This window comes from Canis lupus, chromosome 4 (assembly GCF_003254725.2).
Source record: "Canis lupus dingo isolate Sandy chromosome 4, ASM325472v2, whole genome shotgun sequence".
Taxonomy (NCBI): Eukaryota; Metazoa; Chordata; class Mammalia; order Carnivora; family Canidae; genus Canis; species Canis lupus.
Window position 1 is genome coordinate 21,558,504 of NC_064246.1, and position 27,605 is coordinate 21,586,108.

At 50.1% G+C, this 27,605-nt stretch overlaps 1 protein-coding gene across 9 annotated transcripts; it reads right to left on the reverse strand.

Moving 5' to 3' along the window:
* Positions 1–1,723: 1,723 nt before the first annotated feature.
* NPFFR1 (neuropeptide FF receptor 1) lies at positions 1,724–27,605 on the reverse strand. 9 transcript variants are annotated; one of them, XM_025434946.3, is made up of 8 exons: positions 27,423–27,575; positions 12,861–13,175; positions 10,450–10,549; positions 9,489–9,591; positions 9,003–9,284; positions 6,798–6,918; positions 4,786–5,348; positions 1,724–1,859 (listed from the first exon to the last, which is right to left on the reverse strand). In XM_025434946.3, exons 1-7 carry the CDS (start codon positions 27,427–27,429, stop codon positions 5,197–5,199), a joined length of 1,080 nt encoding a protein of 359 aa, XP_025290731.3. In that variant the 5' UTR covers positions 27,430–27,575; the 3' UTR covers positions 1,724–1,859; positions 4,786–5,196. The 9 variants fall into 9 exon arrangements, with proteins under 9 accessions (XP_025290731.3, XP_048964984.1, XP_048964986.1 ...); XM_049109027.1 differs by having other exon boundaries at positions 6,671–6,918; XM_049109029.1 differs by lacking the exon at positions 27,423–27,575 and adding an exon at positions 15,502–15,600 and having other exon boundaries at positions 6,671–6,918.

Genomic DNA, 27,605 nt, shown 5'->3' on the forward strand with positions numbered 1-27,605 from the left:
CTTCCCATCAATCTATCACCTCCTCCCCAAGATTACTTAGATTGGGGCAGCCCCGGTGGCGCAGCGGTTTAGCGCCGCCTGCAGCCTAGGGCATGATCCTGGAGACCTGGGATCGAGTCCCACGTCTCCCTCTGTCTGTGTCTCTGCCCCCCCCCCCACCTCTCTCTCTCTGAATAAATAAATAAATCTTAAAAAAAAAAAAAAAGATTACCTAGATTGGAGATTGACTCTGGTTCCAGGGAGGGGCCTTGATTCGTCTAAATCAATCATTGTAATCATATGCCCTTTACCTGTTCAGGAACTCCATCAAAGAGCATGGAACTCAGAACATGGCATTCTCCTAGCCACAGGGATTGGTTCAGGAATGGACACCTGATCTAAATAAGTTTCCTGCTTCCTTCTGAGAAGCTACTTTGTTCTCTTAGGCAAAGGTCACGGGAAGAGATAGTCCTTCTCGGGGCGCCTGGGTGGCTTAGTCCGTTAAGCATCTGCCTTCAGCTCAGGTCATGATCCTGGGTCCTGGGATCTGGCTCTCTGCTCAGCAGGGAGTCGGCTTCTCCCTCTCTCTCTGCTCCTCCCCCTGCTTCTGCTCCCTCTCCCTCTCTCTCTCAAATAAATAAAATCTTTTAAAAAGAGAGAGAGGTTCGTTCTCTTTCTCTCTCAATGTAAATAAGAAAGCAGGTAGCTCTGATTGCTGATGGCTGCATTCTGCACCACGAGGGAAGCCAGGCTGAGGACCAAGTTCACACCGTAGATGGCAGAGCAGAGGAATGGAGACAGTGTAGTGTGGTCCTTGGGAACATTGCTGAGCTTCTGAATCAACCAATCACCTGCACTTAACTATTTTGTGAACCTTCCATTTAAGCCAGTTACTGGCAACTAAAAGTATCCTGGAATGATAGCCCATCCTCCCCCATCCTAGCAGTTACGGGATAATACCAAATTGATCTCTCAAACATCTTGCTGTCTCTTCCCCATTCCTACTGCCTTAGCCAATCCCAGGATCTCTAACCAAGATCCCTCTTCCTACCTCACTGGTCTCCAGCTCCATCTCCCTCCACGTCACTGTCTACCCACTGCCAGGAGAAGCTTTAACAGATGAAGATCCGAGTGCTTCACTTCCCTGCCTCAAACCCTCCTCTCTATCTGGCTGGCTCTAATTCCATCTTTAAGACTTACTTCAAGCCTCTTACAGGAATTCAGCTCCTCAGGCTGTCCCAGCTCTTCTTTGGCCAACCATGGTTGTTCCCTTGTGAAAAGTAGTATGCCGGCCACATAACACTTTTTGTCTTTTCTCTCTCTGCCTACTGGGCTGTGAGAGGTCCGTGTTCCCAGAGTCAACAGACACTAGGTTTGTTGAGAAGGAAACATGCCAGAATTTAAGTTTTATCTAAACTTGTCACATAGGCCTAAAAGGAGGGAGCTAACCAAGTAAGAGACTTGCTGAAGTGTCAAGAACACTTGATTGCAACCCACAGAGCCTGAAGCTTCCTTTCGATTTCCCCCACTGACAAGATGTGGGGGCCTCAGGGAAATTCCTGGGCCCCTATGCAACTCAGTTTCCCATCTGTAAAATGGGAATCCTGCCTCTCTGTCGGTGGTAACATAGCCTGCTGTCTGCCTTTTTGGGGAGGATGGCTACTTGCCTGGAAACTTTTCATTCACAGTAAAGATGCAAAAGAGGGAAAGCTACACATGCAATGAATGTAGAAAGTAAACACTCAACGCTTTCGTAATGAGTTTATTTTCCATGATTTATAGCAGAGGTAACAGGATCATTTTCCAAAGACATGGACTAGAGGAGAAGGAAGGGGTGATTTTGATCATGAGAAGTGGCTTCAGAGGACCTCCAGACAGCACTGTGAATGAACAAATTACATTATGTAAAATACCCTTCCTTGGGGGTGGTCAAAACATGGAAATGTAGGTTGCTCTGCTACTAAAACAGCTTGACTTTGGCTGTTCTAACCTCTCCGTGGAGAGGAAGACAGAGCAGGGCGGGGAGTGATTACTCCTCAAACAGAGAGTGATTTAACACCACCACTGGCTATGTGACAGATAAACTAATTTACCCAAATCACTAAGCTTGGGTTTTTCCATCCACATTAATTTGGTTGCTTGCACATGACAACAGCAGAATTTGTTGGTGACAGGGATTCAAAGGTCTGGGCATTGCAGCTCAGCAAGAGAACACAAACAACTCAAGGCAAGATACTACAATCACTTGGGCAGCTTTCGCCCCATCATGGACTGCAAGGCACAGGAGTCACAAGGGTGATTTCTTTCAGCCCGTGAAGGCTTGATGTGGTGCTGGATCAAACTAAATTTTCACCTTCTAATTAAACTGCTGGTATTCCTTCCATCTCAAATTTTTGGAAGCCACTGAATGTGATGGAAATGTGGTCTTCCGGCCAACACAGCAGTCTGGAGCCTGTGGCTGGCTGGTTTTATTTTTGGATTACAGGGGACCTCCATCAAGCCTCTTTGTTTTATTCTGAACCTCACTTTCCCAAATATAGGAAGGAGAATCCACAGCGGCTTGGGGAGTTGCAAAACCTGTGCTTTCTGGTCAGTTGGATCAAGACATGAGTCCTAGCTTCACCACCATCTAGTTATGTGACCTTCAGGAAGTTATTTAACTTCTCCAAGACTTGGGTTTTCCATCTGTAATATGGGGATAGTAATAAATACTTGCTTATTTCATTATATCATCCATTCAGCAGACATCTACTGAGTGCCTCCTATGTACCAGGCAATGCCCTAGATCTGAGTCTACAAAGGTGAGTGAAGCAGACATAGCTCCTGTCCTCATGGAGCTTATGGTCTGTTGGGAGAAATATATAATAGGCAAAAGCACTTACTCTTGTCCCTGGCTTTTAACAGGTACTCATGTTTTCAGATGACCAGAAATGTAGTTCTTGAAATTCAGTGCCATTCAATATGCATTAATTCCTTTTTCACAGATCCCTTCCTATCTCAGGGGCTTTACAAATGATAATCTCTATCTCGCTTGTTCTTTTCTCAGCAATTCACATGACTTCTCTCTTGCTTTATTCATAGCTCTACTCAAACGTCACCTCCCCAGAGGCCATTCCTAATTACCTATTCAAATAACCTATTCTTGATGGGTTTAAAAATCACCTATTAGGGCAGCCCCAGTGGCCCAGTTTAGCGTCGACTTCAGCCCAGGGTGTGATCCTGGGGACCCAGGATCAAGTTCCATGTCGGGCTCCCTGCATGGAGCCTGCTTCTCCCTCTGCCTGTGTCTCTGCCTCTCTCTCTCTCTCTCTCTCTCTCTGTGTCTCTCATGAATAAATAAATAAAATCTTAAAAAAAAAATCACCTATTACTGGGAGTGCCTGGGTTGCTCAGTTGGTTGAGTGTCCGACTCACTCGGAACTGATTTTGGCTCAGGTCATGATCTCAGGATTGTGAGATGGAGCCCCACGTTGAACCTCACATTGGGCTCCACACTGAGCATGGAGCCTACTTTAGTTTTTCTCTCTCTCCCTCTCCCCTGCCCCCAGCCCCCCCAAGAATATCTATTAGTGAAAATTTTCTCGTAGATTTAGGGTAAATTTTTGTACTAAAGTCTGCAGTATAATCACATTTCTAAAAGATAGGCAGATTTGGAAACATTTTACAGTAAAAGATTTAAGAATGACCAATAAGAAAAAAAAATTAAAAAAAGAAAAAAGAATAACCAATAAGCCTAAGAAGAGATGCCTAGCATCACTAGTCATCAGGGATAGTTTTTCAAGACTGGTACTACTAAGCATTGGCAAGAAAAACTGGAACACTTGTACTCTGCTGATGGAAGTGCAAAATGGTGCGGCAACTTTGGACAACACTTTGGTGGTTTCTTACATGGTTAAACTATACACTCACCATACAACCCAGCAAACCCACACCTACACATTTACCTAAGAGAACTGAAAACATATATATACTGTAAGGACTTGTATATGAATTTGTTTATAGCAGCATTATTCATAATTCATACTTGAATAACAACTCAAATGTCTATCAGCTGAAGAACGAGAAATAAAATGTGATATAGCCACACAATGGACTACTAGTCAGCAATAAAAAGGAACAAAGGCTACAACACAGATGAATCTCAAGAACATCATGCTAAATGAAAGAAACCAGATTCCAAAAGCAACACACTGTATGGTTCCATGTATATGACATTTTGAAACCAGATGGATGGTTATCTGGGGCCAGGAGTGAGGGACACGGTTGACTGCAGTATGGCACAAGGGAATTTTGGGGGGATGCTGGAACTATCTTGGGTGTGGTGGTGCTTACACAACTGTACACAACAGCTAAAACTTATGAAAGTGTACAATTCAGATAGGCAAACTTTTTTTGTTTGTGAATTATGCCTTAATAAAACTGTTACGAAGTTTTAAAACACATTGCTATATATCTCTACCAAATGACTTTATGCTTATCTCTTGTGATGGGATTTAGGTGCTTTTTACTTTCCTCTCTTCGCTTATCTAAATGCTATAAAATTTCCACAATGATTATGGGGTATTTGCGTCAAGAGAGAAAAAACCAACAATAAAATGCCATAAACATAAATAATCGTGTTATTCCACAAGGACTCTATTGTCGATTCAACATTGTTTTCTTGTAATGAAGCCTATTTGGGTTACCTCCTCCTCATCTATCTTTCCTCAGTGGCACTTTTCAGGGGTGAGCTGAGGAAACAGATGCAAAAAGGTACAGAGCTTAATAGCAATGCTTTGTCCACCCAGCTCTGGGTTTGGCTCTCACCTGGATTTCTGGATGAATACACAGTAGACTAATGATAGGGGGCTCTCGTCCTACTTTGCCAGCTCTCCGCCCTCCATTCCAACCCAAATCAACTCATGCATCTTCCAGGCCCCAAGAGAAAGTTCTTAGCATAGGACTGGGCAGATTGTGGTTTGTGGGGTCCAGGCCAGGAGCCTGCCTCCGGCTCCCATTGGTCTATTGAGTGCTGCATGGTCTTGGTGAAGTCAAGAGGCCATTCATCAGTGGAGACCCATGCTTAGATGACCACTCATGCTGCACGTGGCAAGATGGGACACAGAGTCCCTCCAAGAGTCTTCGGGGCTGGAGGTACTCTGTGTCAACAGGTCTCTGGCACTTTTCACCCATCACACATCCAATTCGTCTTCAGGCTTTCTGCCTGTGGAAGGGTAGTCACCTTAGGAGACCCAACTGGCCCGTAGATGAAGGATGGTACATCAGGAGAAGCATTGTTCCCTCTATGTGCCTCGGGATAGCTGGACAAGACTCCTGACAGGGTCCAGGTATCGGGACACAGGATTCCAGTGAGGACATTGAACCTGTAGCTATAAAAATAGTGTCATAAGACTTTATCCCATGGAGGAAACAATCAATTTTGTAGCCACTCTAGTGAAGAAATAAAGCCCATGAGATGCTCAGAACAGCGGGGTGGGCACAGAGAAGTGAGACGAATCACAGCTTTCCTTGACCTCTGCTTCGTCACCCATCGATGCTGAGCTGGGAGAGATCCTGAGTTTCCAACCTGGGGTCTCTGTCCCCAAGCTCACACAGGCATTATTTTCAGGAACTACTTCCAATATCTTAAAATTCCACACATGATTCACAATAATTAACTTGAGGATGCAACCCAAATGCCCACCAATGGATGAATGGATAAACAAAATGTGGCATACACATACACTATAATGTTATTTGGCCTTAAATAAAAGGAAATTCAGACATACACTACAATACAGATGAACTGTTAAGACATTCTGGTCAGTGAAATAAGCCAGACCCAGAATACAAACACAATTTGATTCCACGTGTGTGAGGGACCTAGAGTAGTCAAATTCATTGACACAGAAAGAAGAATGGTGGTTACCAGGAGCAGGGAGAAAAGAGGAGTTAGTGTTCAATGGGTATAGTGTTACAGTTTGGGATGTTAAAAAAAGTTATGGAAATCTACAGTGGTGATAGTTACATATCAGCGTGAAAACACTTAGGGCCACTGAACTGTACGCGTAGAAATGTTAATAATAGTAAGTTTTATGTTGTGTATATTTTACAACATGTACAAAAAACAAATATTCTGCACATACCCACAAGGCCTCACCCCCTCATGAAAGCATAAAGTCATGCCTGTTACCATTCAGATCAAATCTGTGAATGGGCAGGCACAACCTTTGATTGATTTTCAAAAAAGAAAAGCAACAGCAAAATATATGAACTATGACCAAGTGCAGTTTTTTGGCAGGCCCAATCTTTCAAAGCATGGCATCTTTCGGAGGAAATATAACAAAGGGGCCTTGGTGGAGAGGTTGGCTGGGGTGAGCACTCTGCTCTCCCCTCACTATAAAGGCTGTGATTTTGTGGTTGCAGAGGCCATGCTAAAGGAGAAACACACCCCGGAGGAGAAACCACAAGGTGTCTCTGGACAGATCCCACCCAGCCACAGGGACAAGCATTTGGGTTTGAGATGGCCCTTTCTCTGGCCAATTTTTAGAGCCTGGAGACAGAGTTCTTCGCAATAAGCAGCCAGGAACTCTGTGCCCTATGTGACACTCAACACAGAGCACCAGAAATGGGGCCCATATGTGTATCAGCTAATGAGGAGCAGGATAGCATATCCTCTCCTGAGACGCCCCTCTTCATGACCCCCAGATACCAGGACCAGTGTGGGGTCACGATGGGTCTCGAGGGCCTGCTCAGCGCATGGGTTATGGATATTTGTGCACAGAACAGCTCAGTCTGGACATCACAAGAGTAGATACAGTCCCGTTTCCCAGACTGACAGCTTGAAGGGATCCTAGCTCCACGAGTGTTCTGGTTCACTGTCAGGCAGAAAACCTTTGTAGGAACTTCAATTCTCCTCCCCATTATGCTCCAGCCACTTCCCTGAGAGGCAGACTGCATCTGGAAAATATAACAAAGGGGCCTTGGGAAGAAACCTCAGAAGACAAATTCTAATCCAAACCCTGCCACTCTGTGGCTGGTGACCTTGGCCCCTTGCGGCCTTGCTCACATGGATCCAATGAGACAGTGTTTGAGGACATGCTCTCGGAGATCGTACTGTACAACTGCTCTGGAAGTTTCCTCTGCTCCTATGTCCGGTACTTAGAGTGGAGTAAAACAGGGTTAAGTTGTTGTCCATTACAGAAGCCATCAAGCCTCGGAGCTGCGTTCTCTGGCCTGACCCCTGGAAATAGTTATTTGCTATGCACTACAGTCCTAGCAACATTGTGTTTTCTGTAGAGATGAGGGGGAAATGTCCAGTGAGCTGCAGATTATTGGGGCCTTGCGGGGATCACACTGAGGCAATGCCATTTCCTCCCATCTCATGGAGAGAAGCCTCATTTCTTTGAGGTGATGCAGGTACACTGGGAGACAGCCAGAGAAAACAAAGGACCTCTGGTTGCCACCCCTTTTCAGAGGACTGGAGTTACCAGTGTACCAAGGAAGGCCCCGAGGGCACCTGGACTTTGACAAGCCTACCCACTTCTGAGCCCTGAGGCAACAGGGAAGCGAGGCCTTGGGAAGGCTTTGTACTTGCAGCTCCAGTGGGCAGATGTGTTTCCAAAAGCTGAAAGGTACTGTGCTTTCCCTCCTGCCCTTGGGTAAACACTGTGGCCTTACAGCTGCCTGTCGCATTGTCAATTCTTGCCCGGGGCCTGAGTGATGGCAGTGGGCCCTATGAGGAGAGGAGGGAGGACCCTCCTCTTTTCTTGGGGCTCCGGCCCAAAGGGCAAGACCCAGAGTGTCTGCAACTGACAATCCTGCAGCTGCTCAGACACGATGTCCCATGTAGTACTCTGGGAAGAAGAGAACGAACGGCCCAGAACCCCTCTCGGAACAAGCAAAAGACAACCCCACAGGGAGTCGGCAGGAGACAACACCGTGTTCTCCCAGGAAAGGTCGAAGCAGAGGCGCTTCAGTAATACGTGAGGGACTCCAGCACATGGACACAAAGCATCCAACGGACAGGACAACTTTGCTTTTTCTCCTTCCCAGCAGCGCCATTAGGATTTACCCATTTCACTGTGCTCCACCTTAGGGCTCTTCTGGGGACAGCTGGAAAGGTCCACGCAGGCACTGAGTCAGGCTCCTGGGAGGTGTCCAGCTGAGAGCCCAGGCTAGTCCTCTCGTCTCTGGTCCTCAGTTTCTCCTCTGTAGGAGGAGGGACAAGAGAACCTACTCCCGCAGCGTGGCGAGGATTCCGGGAGCCGGCGCGTGTGCACAGTCGGCCACAAGGAAGGGTTTGGTGGAAAGTGGCTTCCTTCCGCGCCGGGACGGGGAAGGCCGCAGAAGGGCAGATGCCCCCAGCGGCTGCCACCGCCTATCCCGTCCAGGCTGCCGCGTCCCGCCGGGGCCCCGGGGTCCAGGCCCGTCCGGGTACCGCTCAGATATCCCACGCGGGGATGGTGACGGGCAGGTGGCCGCAGCCAGGGCCCTCCCCGGCCGAGCCGTGGTGGGCCACCCGGCCACCGCGCAGCGGGAGGCGGCCCGGCCGGGGCGCCCCGCTGCTCTGGCCCGAGTCGCTGGGCGGCACCTCCAGGGAGGGCGGGGCGCGCAGGAGCCCCCCGGGCCGCTCCGAGTAGGCCTCCCTGGGGCGCGCCCCCTGCGGCGGGCACGGGCAGAGCTGCGCGCGGAAGGCGGCCTGGAAGCCGCGGCGGAAGTTCTCGTTGAGGTAGCCGTAGATGACGGGGTTGGCGCTGCTGTTGCAGAAGGCCAGCCAGTGCGCCAACGGGAAGGCGTAGACGGTGACCAGGTGCAGCTGCGGCTCGCTGAGCTGGCCGTAGTCGGTGAGCAGCAGCAGCGCCCAGAGCGGCAGCCAGGACAGCGTGAAGACCAGCGCCACCACGACCAGCATGTGCACCACCCGGGCGCGGCGCCGGGCCCCCCGGGCCCCCCGGGCCCCCCGGCCCCCCTCGGGCGCCGCCTCCCCGCCCGGCCGCGCGGGCCCCGACGCCTTGCACAGCTTGCGGGCGATGCGCGCGTACATGAGCACGATGAGCGCCAGCGGCGCCAGGTAGATGTGCGAGAAGAGCACGGTGGTGTAGACCCTGCGCATGCCCTTCTCGGGCCAGGCCTCCCAGCACGAGTAGAGCGGGTAGGAGCGGTTGCGGGCGTCCACCATGAAGTGGTGCTCCTGGCGCGTGACGGTCAGCGTGACGGCCGAGGGGCACATGATGAGCAGGGCCAGCGCCCAGATGACCGCGATGGTGACCAGCGCCTTGCGCAGCGTCAGCTTCTCGCGGAAAGGGTGCACGATGCAGCGGAACCTGCGGCCGGGGAGGAAAGAGAAGTGGGCTCGGGACGGGTCCCAGGGGTCCCAGGGGTCCCTGTCCCCCACCCCCACCGCCCCGGGGGTGGCGGGGGCTGGCAAAGTGCAGGCACTCCACCCGCAGCATCATCAAGGGCAGCTTCCAAGAGCAGCTGGGGGGTGGGGGCGGTTTGGGCTCGTTTGCAAGCAAACTGGTTCACACCTGCGAGGGAGTCCGCAACTCCATTGGCTGCAGAGCCAAGGAACAAAGGCAGAACCAGGAAGGAGGAAGGAACTGCAGGCAGCGTGGGAAACAATCCTGTGCACTTTGGGGACGGAGGGGAGGGGGGTAAATTGATTAGCTGGCAGCTAGCAAAGTGATCAGTCTGCACATTCTGTCCTTTGAGTAGGCTGATTAGGTAGGTGTATCAAAGAATATTTTTAGCTGTTTAAGGATTCTTCAGAAAACCCTGGGGGTTCAGATGTGGAGTCTACATGACAAACTGTCCCTATGTCATCTTGGCCAGCGTCCTTGCCTGCCTCCCATGCTCTCTCGGGAAGAGTGCCCTGGGGAACCCTTAGTGCAAGAGCTCACTGAGGGGGAGGAAGGGAGAATGACCTACTGCATGAATTTGGGTCAGTTTTGTTGTTTGCAAAGCTTCCTTGTCCCCTGGCTCCATTCTATTAGCCAACTCATGCTTATCAGAGAATCTGATGGAATCTGAGGCTGAAAGAGACCACAGGTAGCTTGAGGTAGGGTAGAGATGAGGAGTTAGTAAGGCCTGGGCTGCCAGGGAACAGCAAGTAGGGAGTAGGAGAAATGGGAGGGCAGTGAAGGAGCAAGGCCATGCTCTGTGCACCCCACCCTGAAACTGGCTTTCCTTGCTCAGACTCATGGGTGGCAGGATTCCTACGGCTCAGGAAATAAGGACTGCTGTCAGGCTCTCACAGGACCCAGGAATCCCTAGTAAACCTCCACGGGAGCTGCCTTCAGGCCTCCCAGAAGAAGGTGTGGTGTTCTCTGTAGGTCCCCCAAGTGTAGAGGGCAGCCAGCCCCACAGCCCTTCCCTTTATAGCTCATGATTCAGCCCCAGCCTCCTGGTCAGCGTAACAGTGGAGACGGTGGCTCTTTCTAGTGCTGGGCCCCCATTGGCCAGGGATAACTCTACCAGGAACCCTCTCACCTTTCCACAGCAATGGCCACCAGTGTGAACACGGAAGCCAACACAGACATGCCCTGCACCAAGCCGCTCATCTTGCATGTGGCGTTGTCAAAGGGCCACCCTGCAATGAGAGTCCACCACAGAGTGAGTGCCTTATCCACAAAGAGCCAGAGATCATGGGCTATTTAGTCCAGTCCCCTCTGTGACTCGGATCTATCCTCCGCGTCCTGCTAGGTGGTCATCCTGCCTCTGCTTACACACTTCCAGAAATGATGAACTGACCTGTGTATACCACCGTGGTCATAGTTCTCACGGTTAGAGAGACAGTCTTTGTATTGACCAATGATTTCTCTCCAGGAGCTTTGTATCTGTCCAGGCCTGCCTGGCTTTCTGCCCCCATAGCCCTCCTTCAAGTTCTAGGCCAGCAGTTCTCCACCCTGGTCACTCACTAGAATCACCTGAGGGCTTTGAAAAGAGCCAGTGCCCAGACCCATGCCAGGCCAATTACAATCAGCATCTCTGAGGGTGGGACCAGACATCAGTACTTTTCAGATCTACCCAGGGGATCTGAGTGGCAGCCAAAGTTGAGAACCACTAGGACGGAGCAAACCTGACTCCCAGGTCGGGGAGACATACGCAGATTTAGCTTTGCTTCCTGGGCTGCTCTACCCGGAGACCTGGGCCCCACTTGGCCTCAGGACTGGAAGCCAGATCCACACCTTGGTTCCTTGAGGCCATGTCTTGGTAACTGCCCTGTGTCTCTGCCCTTCTAGGCCTGGGGGTCCCACCTGTTCCTGTCTCTCGTGCCTGGCCACAGGAGCCCTCTCCCAAGGCTGGGCCCACCTTCAGTGGCAGCCACCCCCAGTTCACTTTCTGCCTGCACAATTACTGAGTGTCGGTCACTGTCTTGTTCCATCCTCCCAACAACCCTAGTGTAATATCCGTTTCATGGAAGAGAAGACTGAGGCGAGATGAGTTGGTTTCGTCTCTTTGCCCCCAAATCACTATGGGTTAGTGTGAGAGTTTGGTGTGGGTGCTGGGGAAACTGGAAACCTTTTCAATCTTGAACCACGTGAATGCGTTATTCAAACAATTGTTAAAATTTAGGCAGGTGAAAAGGGCTGGAGACACCACCTTAACCAACTAGTGACTTCACCATATCATTATTAACTGGTGCATGTGTATGTGCGTGCCTATAGGTGTGTGCACACATGCATATGTGTGAGTGTGGGTGTGCTGGGAAGGAGAGGATGAGCATTTTATGTTCAACAGCCCTGATGGAACCTGAGATCCAGCTGTGAGTGAAGGTCCCACCAGGCAGAGCCAGTGCAGCTCAGGGACAGGTGACTGCCCTGGCTCTACTTCCCAGGGCCTGAAACCTATAGAAACACAGACTGTGACTCCCCTGCCCCAAGTCAGGTAAGTCATTTCCAGTGGAGCTGTCCAGGCTCTGGAGCCAAGTTCCTGGGCACTTTGAGCTCAGAACCTGCAAGCTCAGACCTCCAGACATCTCCACGGCTCTGGAAGCCAGTCCAACTAGAGTCTCGGGGGTCCGTGGAAACTTATTCTGAAACAAGAAAATCACCTGGGAGGGAGTAGACGAGAGTGTGATCCTTCCGATGTTTGCGGGATGAAAAGGCAGGAATTTAGAGGTCAGGTGGTCTAGTTCTGCTTGAATCCCTTCTACCAAGTCACTGTTAAATGGCTGGCCAGTCCCTACTTTAGACACTCGTGAAGGGAGGTCACTACCCGTAGGATAGAATCTCTTTGGTTGGAGAACAACTCAAATAAGTGGATCATTAGGTCCGTATTCAGGGGAAACCTATGGGTTCTAGCTCTTCCCAGGGGAGCTACTCAGAAGAGTAAGACTTAATGGTGTAATGGTTAGAAATATGGGTGTAGGGACGCCTGGGTGGCTCAGCGGTTGGGTGCCTGCCTTCGGCTCGGGTCGTGATCCTGGGATCCAGGATCGGGTCCCGCACTGGGCTCTCTGCGAGGAGCCTGCTTCTCCCTCTACCTGTGTCTCTGCCTCTCTCAGTCTGTGTCTCTCATGAATAAATAAATAAATCTTTAAACAAAAAACAAACAAAAGAAATATGGGTATGAAGACATGGGACTTGACACTTAGCCGTGTAACTACAGACCTGTGTCTTGTCACTCTGAGCACCAGTATCCCAATCCCAAAAATCAGGACAATAATAACAATGCATTGGATTGTTGTGAGCATTAGTGAAGTTAATGCAAGAAGAGTAAGTCATACTATTCCTGGAACCAAGAGAAGAATTGTAGTTCATTGTATCTATTATTTCTAACCCAATCCCTCAGCCACAAGAATGGAGAGTTTGAGACAATGACATCTTGGCCAAGAGACCAGGCCAGCAATGCTTTTGGGGGCAGAGGGGACTCCCACTGCCTCCATGGCCTACACTCACCAGTGATGAGGTTGTCCACGAGAGTAGTGGGCATGCAGAAGATGCCCACCAGCAGGTCACTGACAGCCAGGTTGAGAATGAACATGTTGGTGACGGTGCGCATGTGCCGGTTCTTGAGCACAATGAAGCAGACCAGGGCATTGCCCACCATGCAGAGGAGGAAGATGAGCACATAGGCCACAATGAACAGGGCTGCCACTGGTGAGGAGTGCTGGTAGTAGGAGGAGAAGGTGAGGTTTACTGTAGGCGTGGCCTTGGTATGACTCCCATTCTGGCTTGGGGGCCAGCTGCTGTTAGGAGGCTGGGAGGGCTCCCCTAGAAGCAAAGGAGCATACAGGTCAGGATCTTAGGCAAGGAAGAGATGATCAATCTTGCCACTGGTGAGGCCCTTCAGTGCTCCAAATCCTGACCATGCCCTAGCACCTCGATCGTGTGCTTGACTCTGATTGTGACTAGATGCACGTTCAACCCACTGCACCCAAACCCTGATCTCATACCTTCATCTCATCTCGTCCACAACTCATTTCCCAATGTTGGCTATTCTCCATTCACATACAGCCCACCCCCCTGCCCCATCTGGGCTCCACCCTTCTTAGTTAGCCCTACTGTCTGCCCCAGAGGCTGACCTCCAAGGACTACCACAGCCAGGTTCCCTCACTCTCTGGTTTCTGACCAGGTTCAGCCAACGGAAAGCACTGAAGGAAACTGAACGACTGGAGAAGCCAGACCCCAGGGTATTTCTCTTCCCACTCCCTCCCTGCCTGACTCTCTTCTCCTGTGGGGCTGTCCATATGGACACAGCTCCTGTTAGGTGATGCTCTTCCAGGACTCTAGCTCTTTTGGGGCCAGACTGATACTGTTTTCTCTCCTTGCACCCACAGCTTCCTGTGATCGCCACCAGTCCCAGTGCTTGTTCATCCCTTGCTGGTTCTCTTACCCTCCCCCTTATAAAGTCCCTCTATTAAACTCTCAGGTAAATGCTTTCTGGGTGCACCACTTGTTTTTTCCTGGGGCTCTGCCTCTTGTACCCTCAAAATCTTGTTGTCCCTCTTCCTCTCCTCCAGAGGAGGGAAAGGCAAGAAGGCAACACAGAAAGGGACAATGGAAGAGGACTCTGAATGAGGGTAAGGAGCAAAGGCCCACATTAAATTTACCAAAAGTCCATCCAAAGCCAAGCCAAGGCTACCATGCATCCTTCACTCTCTCCCATCATGGTACCAGCTGCTTCATTTGCACAGCATTTAACAAAAGCACTTGTTATGTATATGCACTTGCATATGCATTATTTTTTTTTATTTATAAGGAGATTTTTATTTATTTATTTGAGAGAGAGAGAGAAAGCATGATCAGGAGAGGGAGAAGCAGGCTCCTGCTGAGCAGGGAGCTTGACACAAACTCAGTCCCAGGGCCCTGGAATCGTGACCGGAGCTGAAGGCAGATGCTTAACCAACTGAGCCACCCAGGTGCCCTGCATATGCATTATTTTATCTCATCCTCCCAATCACCCCCTGATGTAAACATGTTAGGTATTAGCCCCTTTTGAAATGGGAGAACTGAGATCAGAGGTGTTCTGTGACATTCCCCAGGTGGCTCAGGAGTATGTAGCAGAGGTGGTCCTGCTCTGTGCATCTCTGAATCAGTTCCAGGCTTCAGCGTGTGCTTCCCCAGCCACCTTTGGGAAGGAGCAGCTCTGTGTCCAACCACAGCTCCTCTGGGAAGCCATTAGTTGTGGTGACTCATGATGTTGTCTCATAAACTCTCCTCCTGTCTTCCGCTGGGACTGAGTGTGGTCTGTTCCAGGGGATGAAGAGTCTTTGGGGAATTTTCTGTCACATCCAGAGCTCAGCCACTAGCCTGGAGACCCACCGGAGGCTTGGGATCTGGAGGCTAGTGATGCTCTAGGGCCAATGAGCTGGCATGACCAGGACTGGAGGGCCCAGCAGGGGCAGCAGGTGCACTCGGGCTGGGTGGAGGTGGAGATCTGGCAAGCTTCAGGTGCATAGTGAGAGGAGGAGGTGCTAACCCCCTATTTAGGTGCTCTTGGGTGTCCAGTTGCACCCAAATATCTTTATTTTACTCTGGAAGACGTCAAACATGCATAAGAGAGAACATTATAGTGAACATATACAAGAGTATATCGCTGGGACACTGGGTGGCTCCGGAGTTGAGTGTCCGCCTTCAGCTCAGAGGGTGATCCTGGAGTTCCAGGATCGAGTCCCACATCGGGCTCCCTGCATGGAGCCTGCTTCTCCCTCTGCCTCTTTCTTTCTGTGTCTCTCATGAATAAATAAATAAAATCTTAAAAAAAATTTTTTAAAGAGTATATCGCTTAACGAACTATTCCAAGAGAGGAATATAAAGACCTCCTGTGCATACATCCTCCACCTTCAACAATAATCAACTTGGGGGCAGCCGGGTGGCACAGCGGTTTAGTGCCGCCTGCAGCCTGGGGCATGGTCCTGGAGACCCGGGATCGAGCCCCGCGTCGGGCTCCCTGCATGGAGCCTGCTTCTCCCTCTGCCTGTGTCTCTGCCTCTCTCTCTCCTCTCTGTGTTTCTCATGAATAAATAAATAAAACCTTAAAAAAAAAAACAAAAAACAATGATCGATTTAAGGCTAATCTGGTTTCACCCATACCCACCTCTCTTTGGAACAGCACATTGCTTTCTTTTATCCGCAAACACTCCAGTTTGTATTGCTAAAAGATAGAACTAAAAAAAACAAAAACAAACAAACAAACAAAACAACAACAACAACAAAAAAACCCTCACGTAACCACAGGATCAGAATTCTACCTAACAAAATTGACAATTCTAATATGATCACTGCCCCAGCATCCAACATTCAAATTCCTTGATCACTAGATAATTTTTAAAAGTTTGTTTGTTTGTTTATAGTAATCTCTTCACCTAGGCTCAAACTCACGACCCTGAAATCAAGAGTTGCATGCTCTTCCCAAGGACCTGATGCCATTAGCTGTTCACCAATGTTTTGAGCAGCAGCCCCTAAGGATTATTGCCTAGACCCCTCATTGTCTTTCAAACACAATCCAAACTCTGTCCTCAGAGGCATCCAAAACGCTCTGTGCTCTGACCCCGTCGCCATCTCTGGCCTCACCCCCTGCCACATTCCTGTTTGCCTGTTCGGCCCTGGCCACCTTGCCCTGGCTCCTACACGCTCCATCTCTGTCCAACTACAAGGATTTTACCCCTTCCTATTGCTCCTGTCTCCTCCTCCCCTTATCCCTCAGCTTAGACTAGGCTGTCTTCTCAGAGAAAAGCCTGACCTGGTTGCTCTATTTCAAGTAGTTGCCCTCCTATTTATTAGCTCTCACAGCATTTTCTTTAGTTTCCTCCATCTGTCCATGTATTATTTGTTTTTGGGTTGATTGGCTTTTTACTTCCCCACCCTTGAAAGTCAGGTCCTGGAGAGCAGTTGGCACCTGCATCCCCAGCATCTCATCAGTCCCTGCCCATGGTCAATGGTTCAGTAAATGGTTGTTGGATAGGTACAGATTTGCTTGAAAAGAAAAAGGAAGGAAAGGTGGATTCTGACATCGGGAGACAGGGGGATGTTGCTGGTGTTGGAAGGCTTTCACGGGCTCTTCTGGAAGGAACCCCATCCCATGTCTGTCGGGAGCCTCCCCGGGCAGCTCACCCTTCCTGAGCCCCAGATCAGCTCTGAATCAGTCCCCATGACATAAGAAATCTGTGGGTGTGCATGGGTAGAGGAAATTGCCGCAACCTGCCAGGCCAGACTCCAGTCTGTCTTTCCTTGCCCTTCGCTCAGCCTCGGAGAAGTGCTTAGTGAGCTCCTATTCTGTAGTCCTTGCCCGGGGAGTGCCCCTGCCCATCTCCAGACCCTCGGCTACGCTGGGCAACTCTCTTCACCCTCACTGCAGCTTCCAGCATTGCTGAATGATCCTTTCTCAGGGAGGATTCCTGGCAACTCCCCTGGGTAGGGGTGAAATGAGTTGGGAGTGGGCAGGCCTCCCACCCCAGCTGGGCCATGCTAGTAGCCAGAGGCCTCATTAACACCCTGGACTCGCCCTTCCTGCGATCTGCCCAGTGCCCTCGTGGATACATTAAAGTCTGTGAAAATCTTATCCGCTGAATCCAGTTAAGTCATTCCCTTACTTGGGGAGCTTCCTGGAGGTCTCAGGATATAATAACGGTTGCCTCCAAGGCATTCTGATGATCTCAGAGAGCAAGTCCAGGGCCAGAGAGAAGATGAAGGTATCCTGGTTCTCACTGTGATCCTGGCCAGCGGCATCAGCATCACAGACTTGTCAGAAATGCACATTCTCAGGCTTCACCTCTGACCGAGGGAGCCTGAAGCCCAACTGTCTTAACACATCCTCCAGGTGATTCAGATGCAACACGAGTTTGAGAACCACAGATTTAGGGACATCTGGGTGGCTCAGCAGTTGGGGGTCTGCCTTTGGCCCAGGGTGTGACCCTGGCATCTGGGATCAAGTCCCACATCAGGCTCCTTGCGGGGAGCCTGTTTCTCCCTCCGCCTGTGTCTCTGCCTCTCCCTCTCTTTGTGTCTCTCATGAATAAATAAATAAAATATTTTTTTTAAAAAGAGAACCACAGGTTTAAAGGACTTGGCCCAAAGGCCCTGGAAACAGTGGACACACACAGACTGGGAGGCCCCAGCCCTCCTTCCTGGCACTTCAGGTGTCCCCTCAACATTCACAAATTGAAACCTAATCCCCAATATGATGGTATTGGAGCTGGGGCCTCGCGAGATTAGATTCCCATGGCGAGCTGTCATGAATGGAAACAGTGCCTTTCTGAAGGAGACCTCATCCCTTCCACAGTGGAGGACACAGCAGAAAGAGGGCTGTGTGCAAAGCGGGAAGCGATGCCTCAGCAGGCATCATCATCTGCACCTGGATCTTAGCCTTCCCAGCCTCCAGGACCGTGACAAATAGGTTTCTGTTGTTTCTAAGCGCCCCCCTCCCCATGGTGTTTTGTTACAGCAGCCCCAAGACTGGAAGACCGCCTGGCCTCTGTAGGAACTCAGCATTCTCATCTTGAAAGTGGAAACACTTGATTCCTGGCTGTGACCTAGCATAACTCACACCACCTCTCTGGAATCCAGGGTTCTCACTGGTAAGATGGGGATAGGGAGGTGCAATGAGGGCCATTGGGTGGAGGCGTGGAGGGGTGGAGGGATGGAGGGGTGGAGGGACCTTGGCACAGTGCTGGGCACACAGCGCTCCATGCATGTAGCTCAGTACCAGCCAGACTGGCAGTGTTAACTACACAACGGGGACGCCTGGGTGGCTCAGCGGTTGAGCGTCTATCTTTGGCCCAGGGCATGATCCTGGTCAGGGATTGAGTCCCGCATGGGGCTCCCTGCAGGAGCCTGCTTCTCCCCTTGCCTGTGTCTCTGCCTCTCTCTCTGTGTCTCTCATGAATAGGTAAATAAAATAAAATAAAAAGAAATAGATTAAAAAAAAAAAAAACTACACAACGGATGTGAGGGTGAGACCTTCGTGATGCTCTTGGTCTGGGCCTCCCCGCAAAGCCTGAAAGCTGTGAGAGAAAGAAAACACCACCAGAACCACCCCCCAGAGCACAGAATCAGGCTGGGTATCTGTTTCTGGAGTTTCCAGCAACTCCCACGAATGCAGTCGTCGTTACTGCCACCTGCTGGTCGGTCCTGGCAACACGGGGAGCTTGGCGCCCCGCCCCCCCAAAAGACCTGGGGTTCACCATTCACCAGCCACTTCCTGACAGCCTCCAGGGTCAATGTGACCTGCTGGAGAGGCACTGGGGACCTGCTGAAGAATACAACACTAAAAGCACAAGTGGCTGATAAACACATAAGACAAAAGGTTAAATTTGTTTGTGATCCAAGAAATGCCGTTTTCAAAAACTTTTCCATCTGTTAGATTGGCAGAGAAGAAAAGTGCTCAGCGATGGCCATGGTGTGGCTCTGCTCTGGGGGGAGGGGAGGGTGGGCACATCCATCCAGCACCCTGACAAGGGACCTGCTCCAGGATCCAGCCGCTCCACTTCTAGGGACCTATCCTAGGGGATAAGATCTATGGTGCGGGAGGAAATACCGACTGTGAGCTGTAATAGTTACAAAACAGTATATATATAAATCTGCATTCTGTATAAAAGGGTGTGCGTGTGTGTGAACAAATGACAAAAAATAGTATTTATCCACAGGGATGTTTCAAGTGATTTTCATCTTTCTGTTCACTAACTTGCATTTTGACCTTTCTAATCAGAAGGAAGCTCCGATAAATGTGATTTTAAACCGACTACATCAGTGGTTCTGAACTCTGACTCAAATCAAAATCACCTGGCTTTTAAGGATACAGCACTCCCTCAAATGAATAGAAATCTCTGGGGGTGGAGTCCAGGGACTGGTATTTTTCTCAAAAGCTTCCCTGGTGATTTCCAAGTGCAGCAGATTTGAGAACCGCTGAATTTCATAATTCCTGTTTTCAAGCTGCTTGTGGGCAGTGAGTGTTTCACATTGTGAGAGTCACCAAACTCTTTGAGCTTCTGATGCATTTGAATTCATTTCACAGATGCTTTCCTAGAGCTTTGTCTTAGTATGTCAAGAAATGACCCCTGTCCAGATGGAACTCACAGTCTTTGAAAGCTTTGGATCCTCTCTCAAAAAGTGCACTTGATAATTCACACACTTTCAAGGGAATGGTGGACAGCTGAGCTTGTGGCTCACCCTACACCCATTACCTCTGCTGGCCTTCGGGAGTAAGCCCTCTTTGTGTGTGTAACTAGAGGGACTGCCAATCAGGAGTCTACACTGCCCTGTGGCCAAAGGATAGCCAATCAGACCTCTTCTGTGTTGGATTTGACTCTAGGTCTCGATAACACAGCTTTTCTTTCCCTTAGATGACTTGCCCATACTCTTCCAATACATTCCCATTGGTGGTTAAATTAGCCAGAAAATGTTTCTGTTGCTTGTAGCCTATTGTCTTGACTAATACAAAGGGATCAAAGTTGATCATCCTTGGGCCTCTTTTGAATCTGTGGAGTCCAGGTTCAAAACCCCAGGGTCTCGGGGCACCTGGGTGGTTCAGTGGGCCAAGTATTTGTCTTCGGCTCAGTTCATGATCCCACAGTTCTGGAATCGAGCCCCACATTCGGCTCCTTGCTCAGCGGGGAGTCTGCTTCTCCCTTTCCCTCGGCCTGCTTGTCCTCTCTCTCTCTCTCTGTCAAATAAATAAATAAAATCTTTAAGATTTTACTTATTTATTCATGAGAGACACAGAAAGAGAGGCAGAGACACAGGCAGAGGGAGGTGAAGCAGGCTTCATCCAAGGAGCCTGATATGGGGCTCAATCCTGGGAATCTGGGATCAGGCCCTGAGCCAAAGGCAGACACTCAACCACTGAGCCACCCAGGCATCCCAAATAAATAAAATCTTAAAAGAAACACCATAAAACAAAAAAACAAAACACCAGGGACAGCTGGAAAAGGGTAGGGATAGAGCAAGATTCCTGCTCCCCAGGTTAGATATCAGCCCTCTCTGTGCTTCCTCTAACAGGCCATGTGATCTTCCGTGGAGTCTTTGCTGGTGCATACAGGAAAGGATACTGATTTAGGAGTCAGCTAACATGCCTTTGAGAGTTGGCCCAGTGGTGGTCACTCCAAAACTTTCATATAGAAGGGGCTGGTAGGGAATAGTCTGGTTTGAAGGCAAAGCTTAGCTTAGGAACTTGTCTTAAAGCTGCTTCTGCACTGTTTTTATAGGGAGGTATATTTAGTTTGGGGTCGTTTGAGGACTGCTGATGGGGGAGCTTCATCCTGCATGCCCCCCCTTGGTATTACTCTGTGAACTGGGGAGGTCCACTTCACCTCCTTGCGTTCTCTTTGGCTTTCAAAGGTAAATGGCCTGGGCTTCTCGCACCTCCCCACCTCATGGGGTTGTTACCAGGCTCAGGAAGATACCAGAGTAAATTATAGAGGGCCTCTTAGACCTAAGGGCTGTCTCCGTATTAGCTATCTGCCAGGCAGCTGCAGGGAACCGGGGGGCTCCAGTGAGGTTCCAGTTCACTATGATTTGTCCTCAAGGAAACCAGGCTGGCAAGCCCTGTGTTAGGCCACACAGATGAGTGAAATGTGGGTGTATGGGGGTGTCATTGCTGAGGAGGGAGGCTTCCCGAGACTGCGACCTCCCTTCTCTCCTCCTGGCAGCTGAGCTAAAGCCCACCACATTCCAGGCACCCACCACTGCAACACAGATCCTGCAAGCCTGGCCCTTTGTTTGTGAGGAGGAGTGTGGGCCTCCCAAGAATCTTTTGAGTCCACAGAGGCCAAGGCCAAGGGCTGATGAGCTCCCAAGGCAGCCAACAGGAGCCAAACTAGCCTCTTTCTGCACTTCCCGTTTTACTCTGAACTCTTTTCATTTCTCCTCACTTCCTCCTGGAGCTCTACAGTTTTCTGTTTTACTCATCAAAACCTGGACTCAGGAAGGAATGTTCTTTTTTTTTTTTTTTTTAAGATTTTATTTATTTATTCATGAGAGACACAGAGAGAGAGAAAGAGAGAGAAGCCAACACACAGGCAGAAGGAGAAGCAGGCTCCATGCGGGGAGCCCAATGCGGGACTCGATCCGGGGACTCGATCCGGGGACTCGATCTGGGGACTCGATCTGGGGACTCAATCCCGGGACTCCAGGATCACACCATGGGCCGAAGGCAGGCACTAAACCACTGAGCCACCCAGGGATCCCCAGGAAAGAAGGTTCTAATGCAAACTGTTTACCTCTCAGTAGAAACTGAAGTTAACTGAGCTGCTCTTTTTTTTTTTTTTTTTTTTTTTAACTGAGCTGCTCTTTACTGGCATCTTAGGCCTATACTCTCAGCACATTCAGAGGAATTCCAGACCTTAGAAAAATAAGAGAGGGAAAGACTTTCCTCTGTCCTGCTCTAGGTCAGGCCAAGCAGATGTCCAGGAGAATCCTTTCTGGGTTCTATGATTGCTTCCTCAGGGTCTACCTGTAGCACTGGTCACATTCCGTTTCCTACTTCAACTATGTATATAGATATTTTTTCTTCCATTAAGCTGGAAATGCCCTTGGGGCAGAAGCTATGCCTCTTTCATCTCAGAATGATCTCCACTATCTGGCACAGGCATAGGACACGCAGACAATTAATAAATTGTGGCAGTTAATATAGGTCTTGAAGGCTATGAATTTTCCTCTAATCACTGCTTTAGCTGTATCCCATGAGCTCTGATATACTGTTTACATTATTGTTGAAATACTTTTTATACAGGGATGCCTGGGTGGCTCTGTTGGTTGAGGGTCTGACTTTGGCTCAGGTCATGATCTCAGGGCCCTGGGACCGAGTCTCACAAAGGACTCCCCGCTCAGTGGGAGGTCTGCTTGTCCCTCTCCCTCTGCTCCTCACCCTGCTCATGCTCCCTTGCCCTCTCAAATAAATAAATGAAATCTTGAAAAAATAAAAATACCTATTATACAGCATCAAGCTATCTCTGACAAGGAAAGGAGAATTATTGATTTCACAGATAGGCAATCAAAGCTCAAAAGCAGGGATGCCTGGGTGGCTCAGCAGTTGAGCATCTGCCTTTGGCTCAGGGCATGATCCCGGTCTGGGGATTGAGTCCCACATTGGGCTCCCTGCAAGGAGCCTGTTTCTCCCTCTGTCCATATCTCTGCCTCTCTCTGTGTGTCTCTCATGAATAAATAAATGAAATCTTAAAAAAGCAGAGACCTACTCTTAAACACAGGAGGCACTTGGCTCCAGGATTCAGAGTCCATCAAGTAAGCCAAGGGACCTAATCTGAGTTTAAGCCCTAGCTCTGGTTTTGCTACCTCCAATCAGTTTCTCTTTGCTCTTGGTATCATCAGACCATCTATTAAGATCTCTAGTGTCCCTTTGCAGCAAATGGGGATCTCTTGATTTGAGGGGTCCCTGCCTTTTCAAGGCTCTAGCTGCAAAGCTGACACCATGAATACTGCATGGGTCATCTGAAACCTCTCCTGAGGAAGCAGGGACATGACGGCCAGAGGCAGAGCCAAGCTCCCCTGGGCTCAACTGAGAAGTAATGGGCATGAACACCTAACTCCTTTGGGATCCATTCTTCCCCACCCCATACTCCCAAGCAGGCATCGTGGCCTGGAGCCTCAGCATCCCTGTCCCAAGCTACTTATGCACTGTCTCTCTCCATTCCTAGCATGATCTTTTAGGAAAGATTTTGATGGATTTGTTCACACAGATGAGGAAATGACTCATAACAGCTTGAGGTGTGGTGTCTCTTTTTGGTGTTTGCATTTCAAAGGGAGTCAAACCTTAAATCAGGATTTAAAAAAAAAAAAAAAAAAAAAGCTCCAGTGGTGTAATTTCAGTTATTAAAGAGAGAGTAGCAAAAGGTTTTTGAGAAGGCAGGACTGAATTTAATTCTTTTATATTTGTATCTTCGGTAGATCTTATAGAAATGAGCTGTGTGGCCAGTTCCACTCTCTGTGCCTCAGTGTCCTCATTTCAAAAACCAGGGTTGAGCACCTGCTTACCCAAGCCTCTCCCGGCTCTAATAACCTGGCGCCTTTGCAAAGGAATGGCCACCCAATGATTGGAGCAGAAATACTTAATGGAATTATTGCCTCAACTTGCTGCTAGAAGCAGGACAGACTGCCAACGAGCCAGATCATGGCTCCAGAGAGGACCGGATATGCATCTACCTGGCCTGTGCTTCCCCAGCAGCAGCTGAGACCCCTCCCATTCCCCACTCTTCAGAAGACGGGAAGGTGCACATGGTCCTCAGGTCACAGCTGGACCGCTGGACTCCATGGAGGCTGCAGCCTTAAGTGTGGCCAGAATCTGGGTTGTTTGTACAGAAGCCAGCAGACCTGATTTAGTTCAAGCCAGGGCGAGGAGCACCTCCCAATTTTATCATCTGTTAAAGGGGGGGGGGGTGATCCTGTTTCCCTGCGCGCTTCCCAGACTGCCTGAGCAGCTCCAAGGCGGCGAAGGGCTTTGCAAAGAACACAGAGCACAATGCCTCCGGCAGCATTTCCAGAGGCTTGGAAAAGCAGAACCCACCTGGACCTGCGAGACACTTCTGTGGCCTGCACTGGAGGGAGCCCAGCTGGCGTTCTGCTCTCTCTCAGGCCGCTTCCCCGCAGTACCCCCATCTCCAGCTGGTGCGAGCATACATCGTCCTCTGGGCCTCCCTGGGCCACAGAGCTCCCGGGCCTGGCAGCAGCTGTGGGGGAGGCCAGGGGCTCCGAGGGAGTCACCAGGCTGGGGTGGGACTGGAAGTGGGGGTGGGGAGTAGATGTGCTCTGCAGCCCAGTGCACCACAACCAAGGCTGGTGGGAAGTCAGACGGAGGTTACTGGCTGGACGGGGGTTACTGGACTGCAGTGTCCATCTGCAGGTGCCGGGAGAAGGCTTTTGACCCTCAGCGAGCTCTCCGGGCCCTATTTTTGGTCCACACCCCCCTCGGGACCCTGCCAAACCCGGCCCCCCCGACCCTCGTCCGAGCTGGACAATGAGATCTGGTGAGGAGACAGCTTCTAGGCCAGTTTGGAGAGCTAGAGAGTTCTTCCTGACAGTTGAGTTGAACCATCTTAGTGTAACCTGCCCCTTGGAGCCACATAGACAGGAGTGAGCCCCTGTCCCCAGGGTCATTCCCCTTCTGCCACCTTTGTCCCACCAGAACCACCAGGGGCTCTTCGGTGAAAGGAGTTGGAGGCCCATCTCATCATCGTCAGTTCCCTTTCATCCGCCCAGTAACTGGCCTCAGGAATCCAAGCCAGAGCTCTGTCATTGTCACCACGTGCAATTGACTGGACCTTTGGACCGAAATTCAGGACTCTGCATCCCACTTACATTTACCTTTCCTTTCCTTAGCTTTGATCTGAAGGTTGAGGTAGCCTCAAGTCTTGAATCTGTTGCCATGTGGGTGCTGTGGCTCTTATCCAGAGATTTGATAAGCACACCTTTTATTTTCCCTCTAAATTACTTAATGTCAGGACAAGGTCAGAGCCCAAAGGGACCTCTGGGCTGCCTTTCCCAAAACCCCTTCCCACATTTCCCCATGAGTTTCCGGGGCTTCCACGAAAGATCTTTGCTGTGTCCTGTTGAAATCCTATAATCTGTCTTTGTCCCTCTCAGAAACCCAGTCTGAAAGAGGGAATTTGGTGGCTTTGGTCTGATTCGGTCTTAGTGAATGAACACGGGGATACTGGCTCTTCAGGAGCACCATGTTATTCTCTTTCTTTTTGGGAAAAAAAAGTTTGTTTTTATAAAAAAGGATGTGCTCCTGATAAAACAGTTCCAGGCACTACTGAAGAAGAGGATGGCCATCACTGAACTCTTGCACACACAAGGGTCACCCACAGCCAGTGTGTTTGTGACACCTTTTGCCACATCCCCTTGGTCTGAGGATCCCAGTCGTGGTGGACTATTCCTTGTGCTTCCTGCACCCCACCAAGCCTGCACTCGGGTCTTTCTGCTCTGCTTTCTTTGAAGCTAAGTATGGGAAGCTTCTAGGAGTGCAGGGAGGGCAAGCCTCAGCCAGCACAGAAGGCAGCTCCCCTTCTCGAGTGAAGCAAATTCTGGGTGCTTTCTGCACGCTTCACAGAGGGTCCAGAGAGGGACAGAGCCCTCAGGTGCCTACAGCTAAGCCCCATTCATTCCTGCACCTGTTTTTCTCCCTCTCTCATCTCACTCTCTTCACTTCTGCTTTCAGGCATCAGATTCCCTGGACCCGAGCCCTTGTCTTAGGGTATGCTTTCAGGAGCCAGGGAATCCAAAGGAAGAGGTCTCTTGGCATGCATTTTACATACATATCCAATAATAAGCCTATATAATTTTGCATAAAGGGGATCATACTACTACTGTGTTCTAAAACCTGCTTGTAAAAAATTACTCACAGCAGGCAGGGAACATATATCCCTGCCTGTAAATAAAATCCTAAACGCAGTTCTTACTGTCTACACAGTATGCTTGCAGATGCGTTTCATCATTAAATTTACTTTAATTATGGGCATCTCGATGGTTTCCGGTTTTGCATTGAGCTGAAAATGCTCATGCATATCTCTTTGCGAGTGTACAGGTTGGCATCCTTTGAAAAAATTCCGAGGTGTTCAATTGCTTTATTGTCTCTTAAGTATTCATTATGTGTTTGATAATTTATAGAGGCCAATATTGATCTTAGAGTCTTTTTTCTTTTTTAATCTATCTTTACTTCCTTTTTTGGAGATCAGGACATTTGCCCATCTTTAGTTTTCTGGTTTTCCTTCATTCTTTGTAATTTCCTTTAAGGCAGTGATTACATCAGCAAGCCTCCACGTCCCTGGGATGTCATTTGTCTGGCCTTTGGTGCCTTCTTCCCATCACCTATCTTGGGTTTCAATTTCCAACTTACGCTCTTTATTCCATCATTTGAGTAAAATTGCCTGTGCCCTACTCTGCTACCCTCCCTTGTGAGCTAAGCTTACACCGCATACCGCAAGCCCTGAGCAGATTCCTTCGTGTTATCCTTACTCAGACTTTGAAAGCTCTTTGCTCTGTCTTTGTTCATATCCCCTCGCTCTGTTCACTCGGGCTTTGGTGTTTTGCTAACACTCTTTTTACAGATCGATCTTGCCAGTCCTTCACATTCGTTTTGGGTTATGCGATCTTCATCGCATCTTTGTATGTGTGCAGTTTTCAAACCCTACAAGTGCAGCCACACAAGGGGTTCTGTGACACTCTCTTTTCTTTCTTGCCAGCAGTGTTCGCAATTACCTCCTTGGAATTTCAGGGTTTTATCATCTCCCGAAGCACCCTCTCTTACTGGTGTGGATTTGTTCAACACATTTTGTCTTACTTTACCCTCCTGGCCACCCGGTGAAGCCAACTAAATGTAAATTTCTGCATTCAACAGATAGGTAACTAGTGGCACAGGGGAGCTTAGCCACCCCTCCCCCCCCAAAGACACCCAGCAAGCCAGCGGACCACCCCTCAGTCTTCCAGTTTCTTAGCCTAAATTTGGTTTCCTTTGCTCTCGTTGGCTGAGACCGACCGGGGTTTGGACCCCCACGTGGTAAGGCTGAAGCAAGCAGCTTTATGCCTGGGTCTTATACCTTAGAGTCCTGGAGGTCGGGTCCATAAATGCACCTTTCCTCCAGGGAGAAAAATTTGCTCTGCATGGAAGAAATCTTGTCTAGAATTTCATCTCCCCCAGTGCTCCCACTCTTAGCAGGCAAAGTCGAGGGTGACAATTCCACTGAGGCCAACAGCCAAGCTCACCTGGTTTCAGATGATGCCCTGCCCGGCAGGAGCAGCCTGCGACCGCACAGGACCCGGGGGCACCAGGTCTTCTCCCCGGCTCCCCGGCTCTGCGTCTCTGTCTCTGGCACACACACGTACACCCCACACAGTACAGAGCCCTCTGGGTCTTTCGGCCTCCCCCAGGGTCTCTCTGTCCTGGCACGCGCACACACACATTGTCACACCGCAGCCCCTTTGCTCTCCCCTCGGCTCACCGCTGGGGAGTCCGTGCCCGACCCGCTCCCACTCCCAGCCCCCGCAGCCCCAGCCCCGGGGCTCACTCACCCTCCATGCTGCCCGCTCGGCCGGCGGGGGGCACAGCGGACCCCTCCGCCCTGGCAGGGGAGTGGGGCGGGGGCGCTCGGGCGCCGGGCTGGCCTGCCCGCCCCCTACCTCTGCATTCCGGGGATCGAGTCCCGGGCCGGGGCCGGGCGGAGGCGGGGCGGGGGGCGGCGTGCGGCCGCGGGG